The sequence below is a fragment of the Centropristis striata genome, chromosome 21 (genome assembly GCF_030273125.1).
Source record: "Centropristis striata isolate RG_2023a ecotype Rhode Island chromosome 21, C.striata_1.0, whole genome shotgun sequence".
Taxonomy (NCBI): Eukaryota; Metazoa; Chordata; class Actinopteri; order Perciformes; family Serranidae; genus Centropristis; species Centropristis striata.
In genome coordinates, this window is record NC_081537.1 from 25,969,704 (window position 1) to 25,994,983 (window position 25,280).

General features: G+C 43.5%; 1 protein-coding gene across 1 annotated transcript; it reads left to right on the forward strand.

Annotated features, from left to right (window-relative positions):
• The first annotated feature begins 7,296 nt into the window (after positions 1-7,296).
• On the forward strand, positions 7,297-11,623 carry LOC131959131 (homeodomain-interacting protein kinase 1-like). Its single transcript, XM_059324236.1, has 10 exons — positions 7,297-7,325; positions 7,710-7,941; positions 8,093-8,284; positions 8,389-8,570; positions 8,728-8,851; positions 9,422-9,547; positions 9,729-9,815; positions 9,965-10,152; positions 10,254-10,553; positions 11,572-11,623. The coding sequence occupies exons 1-10, from the start codon at positions 7,297-7,299 to the stop codon at positions 11,621-11,623; spliced, it is 1,512 nt and encodes a 503-aa protein (XP_059180219.1).
• The last annotated feature ends 13,657 nt before the right edge of the window (positions 11,624-25,280 follow it).

Consider the following 25,280-nt stretch of genomic DNA (forward strand, 5'->3'; position numbering starts at 1 on the left):
ATGTGTGTGTGTGTGTGTGTGTGTGTATGTATATATATGTATTATGTTACATTTATTCTATATTTTATTCTTCATACTACTTGATTTGATATGCCTCTTACATGACTTTATTACCTCTTTTATTGAGTTAAAAAAGGTTTCTGAAGAGGCCATACACATTTTTCACCAGCAGAGGGAAGACTTGACCTGTAAAGGAAAACACCTGCTGCTGCGGCCTCGGCTGCTGCTGCTCTGCTATATACATATATATATGTCTGTGTGTGTGAAAGAAGTAGTAGTAGTAGTAGTAATAATAATAATAATTTATAATAATAACATCATCATCATCATCATCATTTTATTGTTTGCATGATGTCAAATGATAGGAGAAATAGAGGAAAGTCACATGGCCTGTGACTCACAGGCTCGGCTCACAGGTGCGGCTCACAGGTGCGACTCACAGGTGCGACTAGGTTTTGCCCAGCATCAGAGTCCACCTCCGTCACGATTTCAGAAACCCAGTTTTTGAAAACATAGGCCTCCAGAGCAGAGCAAGGGAGGAACACAGGAGGCTGTGGCCGAGGACAGAGCATCATTCTCGGACATGGGTGGTGGCAACGTCCGGTCACACTCATGGTTCTCACGCTTTTTTTCTTTCACTCGATCTCATCCCTCCGCCCAGGGGAGCGGCCGCGTGTGGCACGGGCCGCCCGCAGAGCACCATTCTCGGCCACGGGTGGCGGGAATGCCCGGTGAAAACTCCGGTTCTCCCCAATTTTTTTCTTTTTCTCTCTATCACTGCTCTCTCTCAGCGGAGCGGCCGCGTGTGGCACGGGCCGCCCGCAGAGCACCATTCTCGGCCACGGGTGGCGGGAATGCCCGGTGAAAACTCCGGTACTCCGCAATTTTTTTCTTTTTCTCTCCATCACTCCTCTCTCTCAGCGGAGCGGCTGCGTGTGGCACGGGCCGCCCGCAGAGCACCATTCTCGGCCAATGGTGGCGGGAATGCCCGGTGAAAACTCCGGTACTCCGCAATTTTTTTTATTTTTCTCTCTATCACTCCTCTCTCTTCGGGGAGCGACCGCGTGTGGCCCGGACCGCCCGCAGAGCACCATTCTCGGCCAGGGGCGATAGGAATGGCCGGTAAAATAGGCCTGTGAGGTGACAGGCCTGGGCCGGCGAGCTCCAGGTGCTACTAGGTTTTGCCCAGCGTCAAAGTCCACCTCTGTCACAATCATTTTCTGAAACCCAGTTTTTGAAAACATTGACCTCCAGAGCATGGAGGCCAATGTTTTCAAAAGGGAAGGGGATGGCCGGTAGAACCTCTGGTTCTCTTCACCCCCTTCTGTCTTTTTCTTTTCACTCTTCAAGCATCACAACCACACCACCACACTGACCGATTGGCAAATGTGACCCGCCATCGGAGGACCTCCGCCGGCCCCGGCCTCGTGCCGCTGTGTATGGGTGGTTGCTTCCTCCGGACTGCGGGTTCGCCTCCATGGCCGGGGAGGGCACATATATAATATATATTGATGATGTATTATGTTTCTTTTATATGTATAAAAGAAACATAATATACCACGAAATGAAGGGAAATGCCCGTAACCAGGTGTGTGTGTGTGTATATATATATATATATATATATATATATATATATATATATATATATATATATATATATATATATATATATATATATATATATATATATATATATATATATATATATATATATATATATATAAGATTCCCAAAATGACTTTTCATGTGTTTTTTTAGAAAGCCCTTGTAGTGCAATTGTTGACTAGATTTATAGAAGCTAAAGAACTTTTTCTTCAGTGTTCCCTGCTACATCACTTAAAGGATCTACCTTACATTTCAGAGCATTCACAGTAGACTCAGGTGTCCTGGTGTCTATCCTATCACTGTTTTCAGTTTCAGCTCCACAATCTGAGAAAGTGTCTAGCCAATCATTATACCATAATTCAGGCTCAGAAGAGTTAAAAAGTTTTTCTTCATCAATCTCTGGTTGTGAGTGATTGTCTGAATCTGGATACCTGGCTGCTTCTAGTCCTCCAAAGGAGGACTAGAAAACTCCATCACCTTCTATTTTAACCTGTCAGCTAAGTTGCTCAACTGGTCTCCCTCTGGAGTAATCCAGAGTTCTGGGTATTTCTGGGTGAAGCTGGAGCTCCACTCAGGGGGGACATCTGCAGAGAGCACATTATGAATATCTGTGATTTCACTGATATCTATTGTATTTTAAGAACTTGTTCATAAATAGTTAAAAACTTACTTATTAGTAAATAATACCGAATGTGAAACAGTCGCATACAGCCACTATTTGCTGCTGTAGCTAGGTTAAAACCCTGTTATCTTCTCAGCATTTAGAAAACCCCACAAACAAAGAAATAAGATGTCAACACAGAAAAATAATAACAACACTGAGAAGTACAATGAAAATGTATAAACCTCATCTATATCCTGTCTTTGTAGTTCAAAAGTGTATCTACTAGTTTATACTACCACTCATATTCTCTAAGATGAGAACAGTGTGCACCAAACCATCTAGGGAGCTCTGGGAGTATGTCCCCCCGGGATAGAAAAACTGCATGTGTTTAGGAATAGGAGAAAATTTGTAACTTTAGCTTTTAGTAATAAAAAGAATTTTACTAATGAAAGTTGATTAGAAGTATACTTGAAAAGAAACCTAAGTTATATAAAATATATATCTATTTATTTATAAAAGATATATGGAAAGTGACCATCTCGCATATATCTACATAATTCAATTTTTTCTTACTTTATATATAGTTGCTGCCCTCACTAGAGTTTGTTATTGTGTAATATACTGTTTAGTATTATTTTCTCATATAAATATATTTATTTAAGAAAAAAATGGATTATGTAATTTCATAACATATGTTATTAAAGAATTTTTTTATTTAAATGTGCATCTTATGAAGCTTTGCTTTTTTTTAAAGTGTACTCCTGTTATACGGTACTTATGTTCACTTAAATAAACAATTTCAATAAAAATTGCTTGTGAGATGCCATATTTGTCTTTGATTGTACCTGAATATTTGTTCTCACTTTGCAATATAACTATTGGGATAAATTTCGTAATTTCATTTTTGGTTTAAAGTTATCGGAATATGACTTTTGTTCCATATCTCCCAATCCTACTTGAAAAACATCCTCCAACCTCAGTGCTCTTATTATATTTTGAAATAAATCAACAGAAAATCAACTTGAATAAAGGAAGAATACTAAATAATGTAAGATACTAGATCATGCAATCAACATGTGTTTTAATTAAAATGATATTCTAATGTTAATAATGAATTAATTAATCTATCAATCAGACTTTATTAATATAACACTTTTCATACCAAACATATGGAATATGATATACTATATATAAAAAAAGAACAGAGTAATAAAAATAACTAGAAAATTCCCTCTGGGAAATTCTTAAAGTTTTACAGGGATTAATGCACATTGGTATATTATGATGAGATTTTTCAGGAATTTCAAATATTTAAAACTAAAAATGTTATGATTTTATATTATATACAACTACAACAACCATTTCTTTGAAGTATCTATTTATACAGCAATATGCCTTTTAACCTCAAATTATGTGTGTGAAATGTGTAAGAAGAGTTAGCGCGTTTCCGCACGCATTGATGTGTGTAATGAAAATGGAATAAAATTACTTGTGTGTGTACACATTTGTGTGTCTGTGGAATATGTGTATCTGGAAGAGTGTGCATGCTGATGCGCGTGCGTGTATCCGTAGCTGTAATCAGAGTAAATATCAAAAGAAATAACTGCAGAAGAATCACGAAATCCACTGCCATCTGAATATTCTGAAATAGTGACAGCAGCCAGAAGTGTACAGACTGGAAATTCTGGCTTCGAACAGAAAGACTTTTGGTAAAACCATATTACCTATCATTAATCAAACTTCACTTTGCCATCGTGACATCTTCCTGAACAGCTATATGTTTGTGAAGAAAAATGAAGAATTAATTATTATTGTAAGAATCATCTGAAAAACTATTAAATATACTTTTCTACAGAGATCTTCCTGCATTTTTAATATGGGAGGTAAAGAAATTATTGGTGATATATCTGTGCTTCCTACACCAAAACTATAACTCTGACAAATTTACTAGAAGATTATGATTGAGACTTTTCCTACATGTCTTTGTATAAATTATTTCTGTAGAGTGGAATTTGCGGTGTGGAGTGTAATTTTCAAATTTTTTTTGGACAATTTTTTCTCTCCTTCACACTCTGGTGATGATGTCACACACTGTGCTGCAAACATGCCATGCTAGTGACATCCATTATAATCTTAGAATTTCTCCAAAAATAATTATGGTTATTGAAGAAAAATTGATAAAAAACTACTGTTTAAACTTTAATTGGAATCTCTAGCTGAAGTTATGCTGGAGAAGTAAATCTTTGAAAACCTCTAATTATTGCTCTTTCTCCGCTAATTTTTTTTTCAACTGTCCCATTCACTTCAATGCGAGAATTTTGATTAATTTCAATTCATATTCCATAGAGAAAATTAATAGCACACCGCACCCGATATAACCTTACATTTTGATGAATAATTTGTCCTGCAACTCGAAGCATAGCTTGACGAAAGTGTTTTCGGAAGAAGAAAAGGTTAACAATGTAACAATAGTGCTGCTGTGGGTGCCAGTACTCGGTGCAATTGCACTGTAGCTCAAATAACAAAACATAGAAACAAGCAAACTCCCCTGATCCTCCATCCCAACCATCCCATTAAAAACAAAGCACAAACTAAAGAAATTCCATCTCAAAATGGAACAGTGAGGAAACACTGCTGGTAGGTTAGAAATAAATTAAAAAAATCCGGCTGTTCTCTCCTGGGGCTGGACAAATGAGGTTTGGACAGCCCTCTCCAATCTGTCCCACGCCGATGTCTTGCAAAAGACTTGTGTCAGTTCCCCTGCCCTCCACACCCGCTAGACCCTCTCCAGCACCCTCCCCCGCTCCAGGAGGGATGTACATGGTTCCAGGGAGGTACACATCAGGCCGTATTGCACTCTACATGCACGCAATCTATAGTTAACCAGGATATGATTTGATTCGGGGCATTGATAGCACCGAGCTGGGTGAATATTAGGTGTGTGCATGAGGGCATCCACAGTTATCTTGTAGTACCAGTGGTAATTCAGTTTAAGGGAAAAAAAGCATAATGTGAAGGCTGCAATTACTTCCCGCCTGATGCACCCCCTGATTCTGGGTACTGAATGATCAAGTTTTGATAGATTAGTGGGACAGTGTATGGGGATGCATTCACAACTGACAGAGACATGGGATATGTGCGCTGTGCTCAGTGTTGACGTGAGATTGTCAGACTCTGCAGATGGGGAGGGGGAGCTAGCGGTGCCTCTCTGCAGGTGCCTGTGTTTAACTTCATGGAATATTTTCCACTCGAACAATCTCGTAATGATACTCGATGCTTTGCCTTCGACGAAGTGATAAAAATTGATGGTCACATGGTGTGCCCTGATGTAGAATTAACGTATCCACACTTCTCATTGCGCAGGGACAGATTTTACATCGTGCGTCGTGACCCTCAGACAGGTGAAATAATTACCCAGTTGTTGGTGGGTAATATGGGGTGTGACATATGCAGTGTGAAAAGACACTGAACCTTGTAATGATCCAATTCTATTGGCCAGGCCTTTGGGCAAACTTGTGCCGCTGACGGGCGTCATGCCCTGGATGCCAGTTGGTTAACCAACCGGCCGTCCTGAGAGGTCTCTTGCGCCCATTACCACTGATTGAGGTTCTGTTCGTGTCTATTGGGATACACGTCATCGGGTCATTTCACCAACACAATATCCAGAGGCAACGCTGCTGCGCACCATCTCTGCAAACTGTGTGCTGCAGGCGCTGTTTCAAGTTATCTCCCGAGTCGGGATCCAGACTGACTAAGGCATCCAGTTTATGTCACGAACACTGAGAGAACTGTCGGCCTCGTTGAGAGCCTGAATAAGACTTTGAAATCCATGATTTGTAAGTTTGTGCACGATGATAATTGTAATGGCTAGATCCTCCGCTGCTACTCCAGGACTCACCGGGATTTTCTCCCTGTAAACTGCTGTTTGACAGGAAAGCATGCAGGGTTTGGACCTGGTTAAAGAAAGCTGGGAGGATGGTCCAAGCCCCAGTAAAAATGAAGTACAATAAATCCTGTACCTGAGAGGAAAACTCCACACATTGCTCCAGGCCCAGGAACGTCAGCAGCGGCTGTACAACAGAGGATCTAAGCTAAGACGATCTTCAGCGGGGGATATAAAGTGCTTGTGTTACTCCTATCTTCCACCTCCAAATTGCTCGCCAAGTGACAAGGTCCAAGAACCTGGCTACGCAGATTTATCACCTCAACCTCCATGGAAAGCATGGAGAGAGGCTGAGTCTGTTTCCCTAGTGACGGCAATTGCAGAGAGAGATGAGTTGGGGCTTGAGGTTCCAAGATCGACCAATCTTGCCTCGCTCCTTTGTGAAAACCATCTCTCACCGTTCCAGAGAGCAGATATTGCCAGGTTGTAGCAGAGTTACGCTATTGTGTTCTCCCCCCTGCCAGAACGCACAAGCCTTATTCAACACAACGTTGAAACTCACCTGGGCCCTATCGGTTACTTGAACACAAGAGAAAAGTGGTTCAGGCAGAATTGAAAGCTATGCTGGAGATGTGGGTAATAGAAAAGTCCAACAGTGCCTGGTGTAGCCCCTTCGTTCTTGTAAGCAAAAAGGATGGGTCCATCCGGTTTTGTGTGGACTATCACAGGGTGACTGGTGTTTCACGGTTTGAAGCCTATCCAATGCCCCGGGTTGACGAGCTCCTGGATCGCCAGGGCAATGCTCGGTTTTTTACAACACTGGATTTGACCAAGGGCTACTGGCAGATTCCCCAAACGCCAGGGTCCAGGGAGAAAACGGCCTTCTCTACTCCGTACGGTTTGTACCAATTTGTTACACTTCCTTTCAGGTTGTTCGGGGCCCCAGCAACATTTCAACGCCTCATGAACCGGGTGCTGCGTCCACATGCTGCCGCCTACCTGGATAGGCGCACCGCGTGGGAGGAGTGAACCGGGTGCTGCGTCCACATGCTGCCGCCTACCTGGATAGGCGCACCGCGTGGGAGGAGTATGTGCAGCAGGTGGGCCGGACACCTGAGTCTTTTTAGTTAATCACTCTCTCCTTTTTAACACAGTAGCATGCTGGACCTGGGAGACAGACTGTTGACAACACAGACACTGGGACATGAACGGCGGCAGCATAAATCCTGGAAGGTAACGCCACGGTGAAGAATTTACAGTACAGAATTTGTGTCATCAGGGGGAATTCTATGACAGAATGTTGAACTTTCTGAGACTGGACCGAGGTCTGTCATTTTCACAGTGAAGAGCCTTCAAAACAGACGTTTTCTCTGCCTTGAACTTTTAACTTTGAATTTTAAAGCTTTAACAGACTCAGTATCAGTCCAAAGCTTCTTCATAAAACGTATATTTCTAACGTTTTGAGGACATATTACCAAGAAGTCCTTGTGACATCAACTGCCAAAGTAAGTTTCATTAGTTTGCCATTTTGTTCTTGAAACAGTTATCTTTTTGTCATCAAATGTTATTATGATAGCCTTACATTCTGACAAATTTCTTCTGCTTTCCTCTCAGCAGGTCACATATTTGTGTTGCAATGGCTTCAGACATGACATCTACTGCAACTGCCAAGGAGGTAAACATCGGCGACCTGCTCACCTCCAGATCTTCCACCTACCAGGTTCAGTCTTTCCTGGGCCAGGGCACCTCTGGCAAGGTTGCAAAGTGTGCAAGAATTGGTGACAAGAAAACAGTCGCCATCAAAATGATAAAAAACCATGGCTCCAACATCCAGATGGCAAAAGAAGAGGTAGGAAAATAAGTTTGAGTTGTACTTATTTTTCAGACAGCGCTTTACACAGCTGTTCCATTAACTGTATTTAAAGAAACACCAAAAAATTTTCAGTAATAGCTCGTTATTGTGAGTCAAGCTAATATAAAATCTGTCTGTCTATCAACAGGTTGCCACTCTAATAAAACTAAAATCACTGGATCCGGATAAGTGCAACTTGATTTGCTGGCACCAGGATTTCGTTTCCAAAGGACAAATTTGCCTCATGTTCGAGCACCTGGATAAAAGTCTTTTTGACTTCATGAAGGGGAGGAATTTTCAACCTCTCCCTCTGATGGAGATCAGACCAATTGTACAGCAGGTATGTTCCATTTCTTTCTGCGTTCAAAAAATTCTTCATATATGTAAAACTTATGGAATATTGTTGACCGTATCACCAAATTAATGACTTAAATCATCTTTCAGCTCGCCAATGCACTAAACAACTTGAAGACAGTTGGAGTAATACATGCTGACCTCAAGCTGGAGAACGTGATGTTGGTAAACCATGCCCAGGAGCCTTTCAGAGTGAAACTCATCGACTTCGGTCTGGCCTGTAAAGTGTCAGCTGCCAGGCCGGGTGCTCACATTCAGACCCGTCCGTACAGGTAAGTGACTGGAACCTGTTTCTGTTGTACTAGTAGCAGACTACAAACATCCACATTCTGTGAGAGCTTTTACTGCAGTACTAGTATAAGTTATAATACTCCAAATTGCCAGTGAAATTGAAATGGGTCTGATCATGATTTTTTTGTCCTCTCTCAGGTCTCCGGAGATTATTCTAGGGCTCCCGTTCACAGAGGCCATAGATATGTGGTCTCTGGGCTGCTTGGCTGCTTCCCTTTACACCGGCACTCTAATGTACCCCGGCTTGAATGAATACGATATGGTAAGTACTTTGTGAAGTTTACTTTATGGGCCTTCTATAAAATTCTTTAAAATGTATTAAAATAACCTGTTTGTCCTGGTTTAATTGTGTGTATGTGGGGGAAATGTATCTAAATCTTCAGGTGCATCTTAATTAGAATATCATAGAAAAGTTTAATTATGCCAGTAATTCAATTGGCCTGCAAAGTGTCAGCTGCCAGTTATACTTTTTTTTTGTAAGTATGTTTAACATGGAAATGTTGGCCTCTGAAAAGTATGTCCATCTATATGACTCAATACTTGGTTGGGGCTGTTTGACTTGAACTACTGGAAATGGACTTCTACATCATATTCTAATGTATGAGATGCACCTGTATTTATATTTTAGCTTACTATACTAGCTATTTTCTAATAGTTATAGTTAGCTAACTAATTTTCTTGTTGTTAAAAGTTATGATGACGAGTCATTTTTTCATGGCAGCTATTGCTCAGTCCTTTTTGGAAATTAATATAGTCTTGAATCAGTTAAAACTCAGTAAATTGTCCTCAACCTGAACTTCCTGTCTGACTTGACATTGTGTTGTTTCTACAGATGTGGTACATCGTAGAGACTCAGGGTCAACCACCGGACAACCTCCTCGACCTCGCACCAAAGACTGCTTGTTTCTTCAAGAGACTCCCTGACTCCACTACCGGTGGCAAGAAATATCAACTGCTGGTAACTGTCACTTCACAACTGCTCTGATCTAACTGAGCTCCTGTGTGACTTTTAATGTATATCTGTATAATGTATATCTGTTGTAATTCAAATGTTTATTCCCACAACCACCTGTTTGCAGAAAATGTCCAAGTATACTGTACCCAGAATGTCATTGCTAACAATAACACTTTGTTTTCAGACACGAGAGGAGTTCAAAGCCAAGACAGGGATTCAGCCAATGGCGAACAGGAGAATGAAGTTCAGATCTCTACATGACTTGCTGCGCGTATGTGTTCTTTTTGGTCATTCAAAAAAAACGTATTTCTGAAACATACATAAAATATGCACAAATATCTCCAGAAGCATTTTTTAATCACTCCTGGAGGTGTTTTTCAAGATTCCTCTTCCTTCGTTATTTTTTTATTCACATTTCAGGTCCGGGTCATCAACTCCCAGAATCCTGCAGATAGGGCTGCAGAAAAAGCTGACCTGCGGATGTTTGTAGACATGCTGGTCGGAATGCTCCAGATCGATGCTGCCAAGAGGATCACACCCCATCAGGTGCTAGAGCATCCGTTCATCAACATGGGCCACTTAGTGAGCATGAAATCTGGCAGCTCCTAGTAAGTCAATGCTGTGATTTGATCAATTTGAACATATTATGAGTTAATTTATCTGAATGTGTTGATGACATTGACTAATGTAATGATTCGTTGTCTTACAGTGTCAAGTCCTCTTATGAGATAATGGAAGCTTGTCAGAAAAAGACCACAACTTCTAGCAGGGTGAGTTCTCTGAGTGGGTCTCAGCAGCAGCCCTTGTCTGGGACCAGTCATCGTGTCCGGCAGAACCTTCCTCATCCTTCTGCTGAGAGGAGGAGCCAGACCCAACCTGGCAACATCCACCCCCGTCCCTGCACTAGTGCCCAGACCACTAGTTCAGCCAAGTCAGGGATGAAAAGAAAGATATACGAAGAAGATGAGACCTTGCATCTGGCCAAAAGGGTCAAGACTGAATCGCACAGGTAAGTTTGCAATGGCACACAATTATCAGTCAGTTTATATAGAAGAATTTAAAAGGTTTGTATCAGTTTGATGTCTGTTTGCATTACAAATCTGTTTAATCTATTCTCTTCCTGTTTGTTAAATTACAGAAAAAGCAATGCAACAGACTAGATTCAACCAAATACAATCAGGCTAGCACTGCTGCACCACAGCCCCCCACCAGCAGCCAGACCCAGAGCTGCACCAGGCCAGCGGTGAAGAGAAAGGCGGGTGGTGAAGATGAGGGTCATCCTAAAACGGACTCTCACCACTACCAAACATCAGAGGATGGCAAGAAGAGGTTCAGGAGAAGTCCATCCACCTCAAGCAGAAATAGCCAGACCCAGAACTGCATCTTAACAAAGAGAAAGATGGCTCAAGACGAGGTGTTACATCCACTTGACCGAACCCAGGCAGCAGACAATAACGTGACAATCATAAAATCATCAAAAGTGAAGTGAGCAATTATGCTTTATTTTAACAACAACAAAAGAAGACAAGACAAGATCAATTCCATCCACTCTTAGACTCCCCAGCTCCATCTCTGCCATCTGCCTGCCCTCAACCCGCACTTTTCAGCACCTTTGCTATAGTCACACAGTCCGAAGTTGAGGGTTTCATCAAAAAAATGAAGCCTTCCACCTCCCCCCTGGACCCCATCCCTACAACACTCATCAAATCAAACCTGTCTTAAGCCCTCGTATCACACAAATAATAAACCACTCGTTAAACTAACCCATGTCCCGCACTCACTCAGAACTGCCGTTATTAAGCCTCTTCTAAAGAAACCTAGCCTCGACCCAGAATGTCTCTCCAACTACCGGCCCATTTCCCATCTTCCATTCCTTTCCAAGGTGCTTGAAAAAGCTGTTGCCGCACAGTTACAGGAACATCTACAATGTCATTCACTGTTTGAAATATTCCAATCTGGTTTCCGCACTGCCCATAGTACAGAGACAGCATTGTTGAGGGTAACCAATGACCTTCTCATCTCTGCAGATTCTGGATCCCCCTCCCTGCTCACCCTCCTCGACCTTTCAGCGGCTTTTGACACTGTCGACCACCATATCCTCCTAAGCCGCCTCACAATCACAACTTCCTTCAGTTAAACAGCTCCAAAACTGAAGCCATACAAATTGGCACCCCTCATCAGGTCCAGTCATCACCCATAACCATCATCTACTTTTCCAGTCAAGCCATTCCCCTCTCTCCCTCAGTCACCAACCTCGGTGTGAAGCTGGACCAACAACTTACCTTTGTAAACCACATCAAACATCTGTACGAAACCTGCTTTTTCCATATAAAGAACATTTCTAAATTCCCCCTTCCTCACTTTCTCTGATGCCGAAAAACTCGTCCACGCCCTGATCTCCTCTAGGCTTGATTACTGTAACAGCCTGCTCATCGGTATACCCAACAAACACCTCCAGAAACTTCAATCCATTCAGAACTGTGCTGACCGAACTCTGATGAAAACCCACAAATAAGACCACATCACCCCCATTCTTCAGAACCTACACTGGCTTCCCATAACCTCAAGAATTCAATACAAGATTGCCCTCATCACCCACCTTTGAATCTACAGCAACGACCCGCAATACCTCAAAGACCTCCTTATCCCTCACTCATCCACCCGTAACCTCCGGTCCCAAAGTATAAACCTCCACGCCCCACACACGACTCCGCACCATGGGAGGCCGAGCCTTCTGCTCCGCTGCCTCCCACATCTGGAACTCCCTCCCTGAACATTTATGACAACCCCAGTCGGTGGACACTTTTGAAAAAGGGCTTAAAACTTTTTTAGGTGTTTTTATTATTATTGTCTCTGCACCTTAATCTCCTCCTTTAGCTGTTTTCTTTAATGTACTTTCTTACCTGTGTCTTTTTTATCTACTGCTGATTTTAACGTGTCTGATTTTTCTCTTAGTCTTTTGTTCATTTTGTGTCTGGTTTCTGTAGCACTTTGAGATTTCTTTATGAAAAGTGCTTTACAAATAAAATCTATTATTATTATTATTATTATTGTTATTATTATTATTATTATTATACTGTAAAATATCTTCTAATGAAAGAGATGCCGCCATCTCCTGTGCTTTACCAATCAATTTACACTAAAGCAGGAAAGGCTACATGTCCTTCGGCCATTCTAACGCAGTTGCAATTCTTTCAAATGCATTGAAATAAGAGTCAACCTCTGTCTCTCGAAAAGTTGGCACCAGGGCAATATTCTTACTGACATCAAAACCTTGTTTGTGGAAAACTGTTTGTGAGGGTGCCAGTTTCTCAGATGTATGTGCCATCATCTGTGCAGAGGAGATTCTCATGGCCTCTACCTCAAGCTGCCGTAACCTGATTTCCTTATCAGCCTCTATCTCTAGTCTACGTATTTGTACCCTGAGGTCATAATCTGCTTTTCTGGGAGAACATGCAGAAAATGAGGCAGAGTTGCAGGAGGAACCAGGCTTTCACCAACACCCTGTGGAGGTGTGGCCAGTTCCTCATTTTCATCAAACTCCTGTAATGCTTGCTCTCACAGTCACAACCACCACAACTCATCAATTTTGATCGCCGTAGCTCAGGGAAAAAGTATCCCGGACGAGTACCCACTTGTTACGTCCACTTGACCGAACCCAGCCAGCAGAAAATAACGTGACAATCATAACATCAAAGAAGTCAAAAGTGAAGTGAACAATTATGCTTTATTTTAACAACAACAAAAGAAAGACACACTAAGGTGGCGGAGGATGGGACAAGTGATAGTGCCAAAAGAAAGTTGAAATAAATACAACAAAAGAAGGCCTATCTATACTACCTGTGAGGAAAACAAACAAACAAAAGGCCTAACTAACTTCTCTACAAAAGGGCTTTTCAAAACAATACAATGGTGGCACAACCAATAAACCTAGTGGAGTAACAGAAAGTAAACTACGTGAGTGCAGATATACAGGGTACCCCAATTTACCTAATCCCAACCTCCCACCACATACCAATTTCATTTGTGACAAAGACAGCAAATGCATCAGAATCAAGAGAGAGAGTGAAGGCCTGAGATGTCCTCCATTTTAAGGGATCTCAAAACACAAGAATCGACAGAAGAGAGTTTATTCGTAGTTCTAAAAATATTTAGTTTGTTTTTTCACTAATTTTTTCTCTCCCACAACGTTATTCCTCTCTCCCACATCGTCCATTACAATTACATGGTACATGGACAACTTAAATCAGGTGATGACATCATTTAGCGACTTCAAGTGACTTTTAGGATAGCCAATAGCTTCAGGAGGGTCCGATCCTCCCTACCTTTAACCCTTTGGCAATGTTCCATCCAAATATTTGCTTCCCGTTGATCAAATTTAACTGTTAAAATGTATGTGAGAAAGTTTCTGGAGGTTAGGCAGCTAAATCAAAGTGTATTCTATAAGTTTCAGTCACAAGAGTTCAGGAGAGCTCTGCTGACATGTGCACAAGGCGTACAAACCATAGTCCTGCCAAAGCTTCAGTATCACTGATGTAGCAGCTTTATCACTGATATAACCTTATATACGCTACTGGACCAGTTCTAGGTTCTGAAGGAGTGGGGAAACGACAAAATTAGACCATAGACCATGTACTTTAAATACAAAAGCCGGCACTTTACTGATAACAGACACAAAAACACCACAAAGGCTATACGCACTAATAATAATTTTTCAATAACCTGCCGTTAAAACACAGACAGAAAATAAGTTTTTGCTGCAGACAGACAACAGGTCATCACAAATAGTTGAAATGACAATAAAGGTTTTGACCAGCAGGGGGGTTTGTGAGCACATGAAGCCAAGAGAAGGCTTCATGTGGCTTCATCTGGCCATCACTACTGTTATGGTTTCCTCAGGCCCGGCCCTAACCAATCTGGCGCCCAGATTGGTTAGGGCCAATTAGACAGGTCAGCTGGCACAACCCTCTATCCATAGAACACTCGAGCAGATAGATAAAGAAAAGAGTTTTTGAATCAATATTACCATTATTTATTTTATAATTCAATCAGAAAAACATAATAAATCACAAATATTGAATTGCTAAATCAATTTTAGCAGTAATAAGGCTTACAGTTAAAATAAACACCAATATATGCCAGTGAAGTATCATAAAAAACTGTTACAAGTGCATAAAACTGACCAAAATCACACAGAATTCCCTATTTATAGCTAAGATTTCTATAAATTGATTACATTTCTCAATGCATCACTGTATAATGGTATACAAACCTGTGGCAACATCCAATACACTTTTGAGTACTATTATCCTACATTTTAATGCGTGATTAGTAAAACAAAACAAAAACAAAAAAACACTAAGTATGGTTTACTTACTTACTTTACACGCATCGTGCGTATGTCTAAAAATGGACATTTCGTCACTTGCACTAGTTTTACCCATAGACTGTTTTACCTGAAGAGGGCGTATGATCAAATATGGTCTCTCCATTTTTCACGACAAAAATTTCACTTATTTCACCGATCCTAAACAAACAACACCTATATAAACATTTAGCACAGCTATTCAAACGTATAATGTGTGAGTTTCATCAACTTACCATGGTGTTGTGTTCGTTAGGATTGGACCCCAAAGCAGAGAGACGTGCACACACTGATGGGTGAGAACTGAAAAATGTCTTTAATGACACGAACCAAAAAACCATACAAGGCAGGCTGCAGTGGCAGGGAGCTGGCTGGCAGGAGGAAATCTTCTGAGGCTTCAGGTGTACAGGGGGACAGCATGCCGGGAAGCAAAGGAATAATCTGGCAGTGATCTGGAGGGAAGACCAGGCTTAAGTACTGGGGGAAATGAGCTGAGTGGATGCAGGTGTGCCACTGCTGCCAACAGGAGGAGCCAGCCACGCCCCCTTCCACACACAAGCTCTGCAGAGAAAAAGAAAAGGGAGGGTGAACAGAGAGAACAAAAGGAAAAAAAACACAACAACCAAGACAAACTAAACTGAACCATAACAGTACCCCCCCCTCAAGGGACGCCTCCTGGCGGCCTACCAGGCTTGTCTGGGTACCGATTGTAAAACTCTCTAATGAGCTCAGGGTCCAAAATAAGGGAGCGAGAAACCCATGAACGCTCCTCTGGGCCATACCCCTCCCAATCCACCAAGAACTGGAAACCTCGGCCTCGCCTCCGCACATCCAGCAGCTGCCGAACAGAGAATGCAGGGTGATCGTCGATGATCTGGGGGGGTGGAGGGGGCTCGGCTGGAGGGCACAGAGGGCTGGTGGAGACAGGCTTGAGGAGTGACACATGGAAGGACGGGTGGATATTGAGGGATGGAGGAAGCTTAAGTCTCACCACACGGGTTGATGATCCGGTCAATGACGTAAGGGCCGATGTACCTGGGAGTGAGTTTTCGGGACTCCGTTCTGAGGGGAAGATCACGGGAGGACAACCAGACCCTCTGGCCGGGCTGGTACTGGGGAGCTGGAGAGCGGTGACGGTCTGCCAGTCTCTGGTTCTGAGCCGCAGATCAGGTGAGAGCAGCCCGGGCTTCACGCCAGACTTGATGGGCACGCTGGAGGTGCGCCTGCACCGAGGGAACTGCCACTTCAGTCTCCTGTGCGGGGAAGAGAGGAGGCTGGAAACCATTAGCGGCCATAAAGGGGGACATACCTGAGGCAGAGCAGATCAGGGAGTTGTGGGCGTATTCAATCCATGGAAGGTGGGTAGACCAGGAGGTTGGGTGATGAAAAGCAACACAACGAAGTGCTGCCTCCAGACTCTGATTCGCCCGCTCAGTCTGGCCATTCGTCTGAGGATGGTAACCAGAAGAGAGGCTAGCCGACGCCCCCATAGCTTGGCAAAATGCCCGCCAAACTCTGGAGGAGAACTGTGGCCCTCTGTCGGACACAATGTCCTGGGGGATGCCATGTAGTCTTAGAACATGCTGGGTGAGCAAAGAAGCAGTCTCAAGGGCAGAGGGGAGTTTAGGCAGAGGAATAAAGTGCACAGACTTGGAAAAACGGTCAACAACAGTTAAAATGGTATCGTTACCTTCTGAAGGTGGCAGACCAGTGACAAAGTCCATGGCAATGTGAGACCAGGGCCGGTGGGGGATAGGAAGGGGGCGAAGGAGACCAGCTGGAGCATGATGTGAAGCCTTACTGCGGGCACAGACAGTACAGGCAGAGACGAACTCCTTAGTATCAGCGGACATTGAGGGCCACCAGAAACGCTGACGAAGCAGAGCCAAGGTCCGATGGAAGCCAGGGTGGCATGCCACCTTGGAGCAGTGTCCCCACTGGAGCACAGGGGATCGGACGGGGGGAGGCACAAACAGCCGGTTTGGTGGGACACCCTCAGGGGCTGGATGGTCCTCAAGGGCCTCCTGGACCTGCTGCTCGACCTCCCACCTGGCTGCTCCCACCACACAGGAGGATGGCAGGATTGTGTCCTCAGCAGGAACCTCAACGGGGGGAGAGAACTGACGAGAGAGGGCATCAGGTTTGACATTCCTGGAGCCTGGCCGGTAGGTGAGAGTGAAGTCGAACCGGCCCAGGAACAATGCCCACCGGGCCTGGCGAGAGTTGAGTCTGCGGGCGGAACGGAGGTAAGACAGGTTCTTGTGATCAGTCCAAACAACAAAAGGGTGAGTAGATCCCTCCAGCCAGTGTCTCCACTCCTGAAGGCCAGCACCACCGCCAGCAGTTCCCGATTCCCCACATCGTAGTTCCTCTCCGCAGGTGTAAGACGGCGAGAGAAGAATGCGCAGGGGTGCAGCTTCTGGTCAGAGGTGGATCGTTGCGACAGGACCGCTCCAACTCCAGAGTCAGAGGCATCAACCTCCACCACGAACTGGGCTGAGGGAACAGGATGACATAACACAGGAGCAGAGGAGAACAGACTCTTCAACTTAACAAAAGTGGCTTCAGCCGGAGGTGACCACACAAAGGGTGACTTAGCAGAGGTTAACCTGGTAAGTGGTGCTGCAACTCGACTGTAATCACGGATGAACCGACGGTAAAAATTGGCAAACCCCAGAAACCTCTGTAGCTGCTTACATGTGGTGGGAGTAGGCCAATCTACCACTGCCTTAATCTTGGCAGGGTCTGATTTGATCTGCCCCTTCTCCACCACAAAACCCAGAAAGCTCACAGATGACACATGAAATTCACACTTCTCTGCTTTAACAAAGAGTCTGTTTTCTAGAAGTCTCTGGAGAACAAGTTTAACATGTTGGATGTGTTCCCCACGTGTACGAGAAAAAATCAAAATATCATCAAGGTAAACAAAAACAAACCTGTTGAGCATATCACGCAGAACATCATTAATGAGACACTGAAAAACAGCAGGTGCATTGGTTAACCCAAATGGCATGACTAGATATTCAAAATGTCCGAGAGGAGTGTTGAACCCAGTCTTCCACTCATCCCCCTCCTTTATTCTCACCAGGTGGTAAGCGTTGCGCAGGTCCAACTTGGAGAAGATGGTGGCCTGGTGGAGGGGAGCAAAGGCAGAGTCAATGAGCGGAAGGGGTTACTTGTTCTTGATGGTTATGTCATTTAGGCCCCTGAAGTCAACACAGGGACGTAGAGTCTTATCCTTCTTTTCAATAAAAAAGAAGCCCGCCCCCATGGGCGAGGAGGATGGACGAATAAGACCAGCTGCCAGAGAGTCAGAAATATAGGTCTCCATAGCCTCCCTTTCAGGCCTGGAGAGGTTATAGAGTTTGCTAGTCGGATGGGTGGCACCAGGGAGCAGGTCGATACAACAGTCGTATGGCCTGTGAGGCGGTAGGGACAGAGCGCGGTCCTTGCTAAAAACCTCCCGCAGGTCATGATACTCAGGAGGGACAGAAGCTAGATCTACCGGTTTGGGACGAACAGGTGGAGTGGAAATGGTGGTCGGGATGGCCGAGTGCAGACAGTGGGAGTGGCAATACAGACTCCAATTGGAGATAGATAATGTCGACCAGTCAATGTGTGGGTTGTGGAGTTTGAGCCAGGGGAGACCTAAAACTAAGGGTGAGGACGGTGAGGGAATAAGGTAAAAGGAGGTTGTCTCATGATGATTACCGGAAAGTTGCAGGGACACAGGGACAGTACGGAGAGTTACACGGGCCAAGAGTCGACCATCGAGGGCAAAAACATCCTTGGGTTCTGAAAGTGGCTCTGTGGGCAGGTCAAACTGGGTGACAATACCAGAGTCAATGAAATTGTCATCTGAGCCAGAGTCCACTAAAACAGGGAGAGGAAGGTTAGTTTGAGACCAGGAAACAGTACCTTTAAGCTGAATGCGACTGGAGGGGGACGGACAAACAGATGTATGGCTCACCAGCGCCCCCCTTGCAGCTGATGAGCCCACTCTTTTGGCCGGTCGGGACAGTTTGCGAGGACGTGACCAGCTTGACCACAGTAGATGCAGAGTCTCAGGAGGAAGCGGCGATGACGTTCAGCAGGAGTGAGCCTCATCCTCCCCAACTGCATGGGCTCCTCATTGCTGGAGGGGGATGAGGCAGCTGGAAGAGGAACACTAGTGGAGGGTGGAGCAGGGTGCAGAGGAGACTTGGACTGAAGGAGAGGGGCCCTATGTCTACCTGCTCTCTCCCTGCGTCTTTCACTGAGGCGGTTATCGAGACGGATGGCTAAGGAAATTAGTTCCTCCAAGGAGGAGGTCTCATCCCGAGCAGCAAGCTCATCCTTAAGCTCCTCACTAAGCCCACGCAGAAAAACCCCCTGTAAGGCCCTTTCGTCCCACCCACTCTCAGCTGCGAGAATGCGGAAGTCAATGGAGTAAGTAGCAACAGAATGAGATCCCTGACACAGGGAGAGAAGCCTAGTACCGGCTTTCTTACTCTGAAGTGGGTGGTCAAAAACTCTACGGAACTCATTACAGAAAAAATGGAAGGACTGCCAAGCAGGTGAGCCTGCGTTAGCCATGGCCACAGCCCATGCAGACGCCTTACCAGAAAGTAAACTGCTGGTAAAGGCAATCTTAGATTTATCGGTGGAGTAAGTTAACGGCTGCTGGTCAAACACTAGTGAACACTGATGGAGGAATTGACTGCATGACCCTAACTCTCCTGAATACCTGTCTGGGGTGGGGATGAAGGGCTCACGAGGGTGACTAGGCAGGGTGGGAGAAGCAGCTGGAGCAGGAGCAGGATCAGGAGACGGAGCAGGAGCTGCCAGTGTGGAAAGCTGAGTGGAGACCAGGTTCAGGCGGTTGTCGAGCTGGGTTAGCCTGGAGGTCAAGTGGAGCAGTCTGTCCATAACTTCATTCAGAGCGTTCTCATGTTGTCCACGAGCTCCCTGAGCGGTGAGGGCTTGTCTTACCCTCTCAAACTCTGCGGGGTCCATACTTGGCCAGATTATTCTGTTGTGTTCGTTAGGATTGGACCCCAAAGCAGAGAGACGTGCACACACTGATGGGTGAGAACTGAAAAATGTCTTTAATGACACGAACCAAAAAACCATACAAGGCAGGCTGCAGTGGCAGGGAGCTGGCTGGCAGGAGGAAATCTTCTGAGGCTTCAGGTGTACAGGGGGACAGCATGCCGGGAAGCAAAGGAATAATCTGGCAGTGATCTGGAGGGAAGACCAGGTTTAAGTACTGGGGGAAATGAGCTGAGTGGATGCAGGTGTGCCACTGCTGCCAACAGGAGGAGCCAGCCACGCCCCCTTCCACACACAAGCTCTGCAGAGAAAAAGAAAAGGGAGGGTGAACAGAGAGAACAAAAGGAAAAAAAACACAACAACCAAGACAAACTAAACTGAACCATAACACATGGTTTGATTTGAAGATACAGCTGTCGGTCCAGGAGCAGGAGGTGTAAAAAAGCCGTACTACGCGTGTCCGGTGAAAGAGGGAAATTAGAAATGCTCATGGCCGCTGCTGATTGGTCCGATTGTTTGATGTCACTATCTGTGACATAGCCTAATATTTGCTGATTGCCTGAGAGAAGTCACGTGGTGTTCCGAACTCACTGGGCTGCATAGCAACGCCATTTTGGATGTCCGCGGAAGTGATCATATATAGTTCCTTGCCGGATAAAGGGTTAAAGGGTTAAAACCCTCAAAATCTTTTAATGTTTAATAGTTTTGAGCAGGGCAGAAGTTGTTTAAGAGGTATATGCAGAAAAAAGTAGAAAAAAATATTAATCTGTAAAGTTTTTATAGCATTTTTTTGGAGGTGGACATTTTCAGGCCAAATGGCTCGAAAGGTAGTAAATTAAAGTGGGCCCAGAGGGTTAAAACAGTTATCGCTAGCTATTTATTGATTAGCAATTAGCGAACCATGAAGCTTAATGTTAAAAAGCCAGGTTATTATCACATTCTGTAACAGACAAATTAGTTCATGTAACGTTACCTCTGTCTTTGTCTCGTTTCCCCTCCTCTTGTCTTTTTTTTTTTCTTCCCTGGGCACCGCACAGTTTTCTCTAGTTGATGTTTTGATGTGGTGACGTCGTAAAACAGTCATGGAGGGCTACGTTAGTTCCTTGCTAGTTTTCACATGCATTCACATTATAGTAAGTTTTTCAATAACCCAAGACAAAACTTACCAAAACCCGTGGTGGTTAGCCCTGATAACGTCTTCTTTAAATCACCAACCAAGTAGTTGTCACTCTCCAGGTCTTAAATCAACACTTTTTAATGAATTTTTCCCGGTAATCTCTCTGATTTTCTCCGTTTTTCATATCGGCTCTCTGTCACTTTTTCCCGCCCTTCGCAATAAAGGCAAAGGGCAGCGATCTCTTAAAGGGGAGGAATTATTACAATTTCTAACAGCCATACTTTTAATCATCTCCATTGGGTAACTGTCTGACTGTTTCAACTTACTTTCAATAGGTTAAATGTACATATTTTAAGAAAATTAATTATTTATTGTATATTAATTACAACCAGGGCAGGGATTTCACAAGGGCAATTTGGCCTCGTGCTTTTAAAAAACATATCTGCCCGGATGCCACGCTGGCCTTGATGCCCCGCCCACTGCCCCAGTTGGTTTAGGGGTTTTCTAGTCTGCCTCTTTCCTGTCAACACAGCTTTGACACTTTTGAGAAAAAAAAACATCTTTTGATGACATTCATCATCATTAAATGATCTATAATATAAACTTATTTTGCGTTGTGTTGCCATGTTTGTCACCCGTCAGTCAGTCCGGGCGGTCAGAGGTCCAAATGCACTGTTGCATATGCCGTTCGGTAGCCGCGAGCTAACGTTAGCTAACAGTTAAAGTTGTTTTAATCACACTAAACTGTGACTTACTGTTTTGAACAACTTCCTGTCGCTAAACGCATGCAGCTGTCAAAATAAGAGCGCAGTGTGTTAACAGAATCGACCACAAGAAGACTGTCAAAATATGATGCCTTAAATAAAATATACAAGAACCTTTATTCTCCTTTAAAATAATTCTTAAAATCTGCAATGATTAAGATGAGTGTATATGATGGAATAGTTGCATTAGAATGTGTGAGAGTCGCCAAATTTGGGCTTTTATGGAAAAAATTCTAGCCAGCTATTTTTCCAAACTGGCTGGCTGCTCCATGTCCTAGTGGAAAGCATGTTGACAGCAATTAAAAATGACACAGTATAGTATACCAAAGATTCTATAATGGAGTATCTCTCGACTGTGAAAAATGTTTTGTGAGGCGTTTGCTCTCATTTAGCTCTGAGAGCATGAGATTGATGCATTTTACTTTACAAGGAGATGTTTCTTTACCTGCTTTACAGTTTCAACCGAGACTCCAATCTTCCTCAGAAGTGTCATTACTAGTCCTTTAATTAGTTTCAATATGAACGTGGACTTAAAATCATTGTTTTATTTTATGGCCTTGGTGCCCTGGCTTTTGGCCTTTGTGCCCTCAAAAACTTGACAACACAAAAGGCCAAGTGGCCTTGCCCCTAAAATGACGAAATTCCAGGCCTGATTACAACTGTTCTAACTACCGTCTGTTAAATATATCATGATATCCAAATGAGTGTACACCTCTTATTATGTTTGACTGGCTCAGACTCTAATAAATAAAGTTCATACCAACACCTAGTGGCAACCTCCTGATCTGAGCAGGGAGGCAAACCAGGAAGTGCCTCAAGCTGGCATTCTACCGTGGCTGCAAAAACATTTCTGTCCAATAATTTCAATGCAAAAAGAGAAAACTTCTCACTTGATTTATTACCTCAGAATTTTTTTTTAGGACAATACTATAGTATCAATCGCAAGTAAAAAAATCTTCTTAAAAATATAACAGAAGTCTTAAATACACTTCTAATATGTGAGAAAACATAAGAGTTGAAGGTTTACTGATCCACATTTTATTTTATTTTTTGTAAAAGGGCTGTCAATACTCAGTAACAAAAGTAAATGAAGAAAATGGCTTCAGGAGGGTTTGAACCAAACAAAGAAATACAAATTTAAAAATGAAGCTACACACACATTAACCCTGCAACTGAGAAGTTTCTATCCAGTGTGAATTTTTATTTGTGACTTAAGATCTGCCTGCTGGTCAAAACTTTTCCCAGAAACATCACGTAGAAATGTTTTTTCTCCTGTATGGACTTTCATGTGTGACTTCAGATATGTTTCCCTTTTAAATCGTTTCCCACAAACATCACATCCAAATGCTTTTTCTCTTGTGTGGACCCTCATGTGTGTCTTCCTATGACACTGCTGTGCAAACCTCTTCCCGCAAACATCACATGCAAACGGTTTCTCTCCTGTGTGGACCCTGATGTGTCTATTAAGAGTTGACTGCCTGATAAAAATCTTCCCACAAAAATCACAAGCAAATGATTTCTGTCCTGTGTGGACATTCATGTGTGACTTCAGAACTGCCTGTTCAATAAAACTTCTCCCACAAATTCCACAACCAAATGGTTTCTCTCCCGTGTGGACTTTGATGTGTGCCTTCAGACTACCCTTCTGGTTAAAGCTTCTCCCACAAATATCACAACCAAATGGTTTCTCTCCTGTGTGGATTCTCATGTGTCTCTTAACATTTGTCTGCTGGTTAAAGGTTTTTCCACAAACATCACAACGAAACGGTCTCTCTCCTGTGTGGACTCTCATGTGTCTCTGAATATTTTTCTTCTGTTTGACTATTTCCCCACAAACATTACACTCAAATGGTTTCTCTCCTGTCTTGACCATGGTCTGTCTGTCTGCCTTTTGCTTCACTCTAACACATTTATTTCTAACTAAACATCTTGAGGACTTTTCCCCAAAATTACATTTCATGTGTTTTTTGAGAAACCCCTTATAGTGAAATCGCTGACTAGATTTAAAGAAGCTAAAGGACTTTTTCTTCACAGTGTTACACGCCACATCACTTACAGGGTCTACCTTACATTTCAGAGCATTCACAGCAGACTCAGGTGTCCTGGTCTCCATCCTATCACTGTCACTGTCTTCAGTTTCAGTTCCACAATCTGACAAAGCTTCTTGCCAATCATTGTAACAGAATTCAGTCTCAGAAGAGTCAAAAGGTTTTTCTTCATCAATGTCTGGATGTGAGTGACTGTCTGGATCTGGGTCCCTGGCTGGTTCTAGTCCTCCACAGTCCTCTCCATCACCTTCTGTTTTAATCTTGTCAACTAAGATGCTCAGCTGGTCTCCCTCTGGACTGATCCAGAGTTCTGGGTCCTCCTGGTCCAAGCCGGGGCTCCACTCAGGGGGGACATCTGCAGAGAGCACATTATGGACATCTGTGAATTGACTGATATCTATCGTATCTAAAGAAGTTGTTCATAAATATTTTATGTTGCAGATAAATGTGAAATTTAAAGTTGCTTAGCAGCAAATAAAACTGAGTGTGAAACAGTTTCACACAGCCACTAATTGCTGCTGTTGCTAGGTTAAAACCCTGTCATCCTCTCAGCATTTAGAAAACCACACAAACAAAGAAATGAGACTAGAACACATTAAAATAATACAAACACTGAGAATAACAATGAAAATGTACAAACCTGATCTGTATAATATGACTCTAGGGTTGAAAACTGAATCCAGTAGTTTGTGCTGCCGCTCATATTCTCTAAGACGAGAAAGTTCCTCCTCCTCATCTGCTTTTGTTTCGTCAAACATCCCACCTATGTCTTCAGCGGCGGCGTCCAGTAGTTGTTTCACCGACAGTCTCAGCAGTTCTAGTTTGGACACACAGTGACAGAAGACTTTAATCCAGAGGAATTTGTCCTGAACTGTTTCTTTAGCTTCATCCAGTGAGGATTTCTTCCTGTTTAACAATTAACTTTCGATTTCCCAGCTTGGGATAAATAAAGTATATCTATCTATCTATCGATCTACCATTTTCATTAAATCCCATGTCATTAATTTGGGATCCTAAATCATTATTTTGAGATGGTAATCTGGGGGGGGGGCCCGAACCATCTAGGGAGGTCCGGGGGGCAAATGTTATGTCTTTAAGAGATAATGACGATGGCAAAATAGATGACACATTGTATAATAACAGCCAAGTACACATTGAGGGTTTTCATGTGACCCGTACCAGTACAAATTACCCATATTGCAATATTTTGCTCACCAACAACTAAATGCCAGTGTGAGATTTACTCTCGTCTTGTCTTGTTTTCTGCCACTCTGCTTTTCTCTCAGCTTCCCGGTCCACCTCCTCTTTGGTCACCTGGCCTCTGCCATGATTTCCAAAGAGACATTTGAACCTGCTTCGGTTGTCCGTTTCCCTGCCTCTGGCTCAGGCACAATACATCTATGTATATTAT

What these genes read in the sequence shown, in the direction of transcription:
- LOC131959131 (XM_059324236.1), top strand. Translation starts at nt 7,297, where the DNA reads ATGAACGGCGGCAGCATAAATCCTGGAAG. An exon ending in GCTTGAATGAATACGATATG is followed by an intron (nt 8,852 to 9,421) that starts GTAAGTACTTTG and finishes TTGTTTCTACAG; the next exon opens with ATGTGGTACATCGTAGAGAC. An exon ending in CTCTACATGACTTGCTGCGC is followed by an intron (nt 9,816 to 9,964) that starts GTATGTGTTCTT and finishes TTCACATTTCAG; the next exon opens with GTCCGGGTCATCAACTCCCA.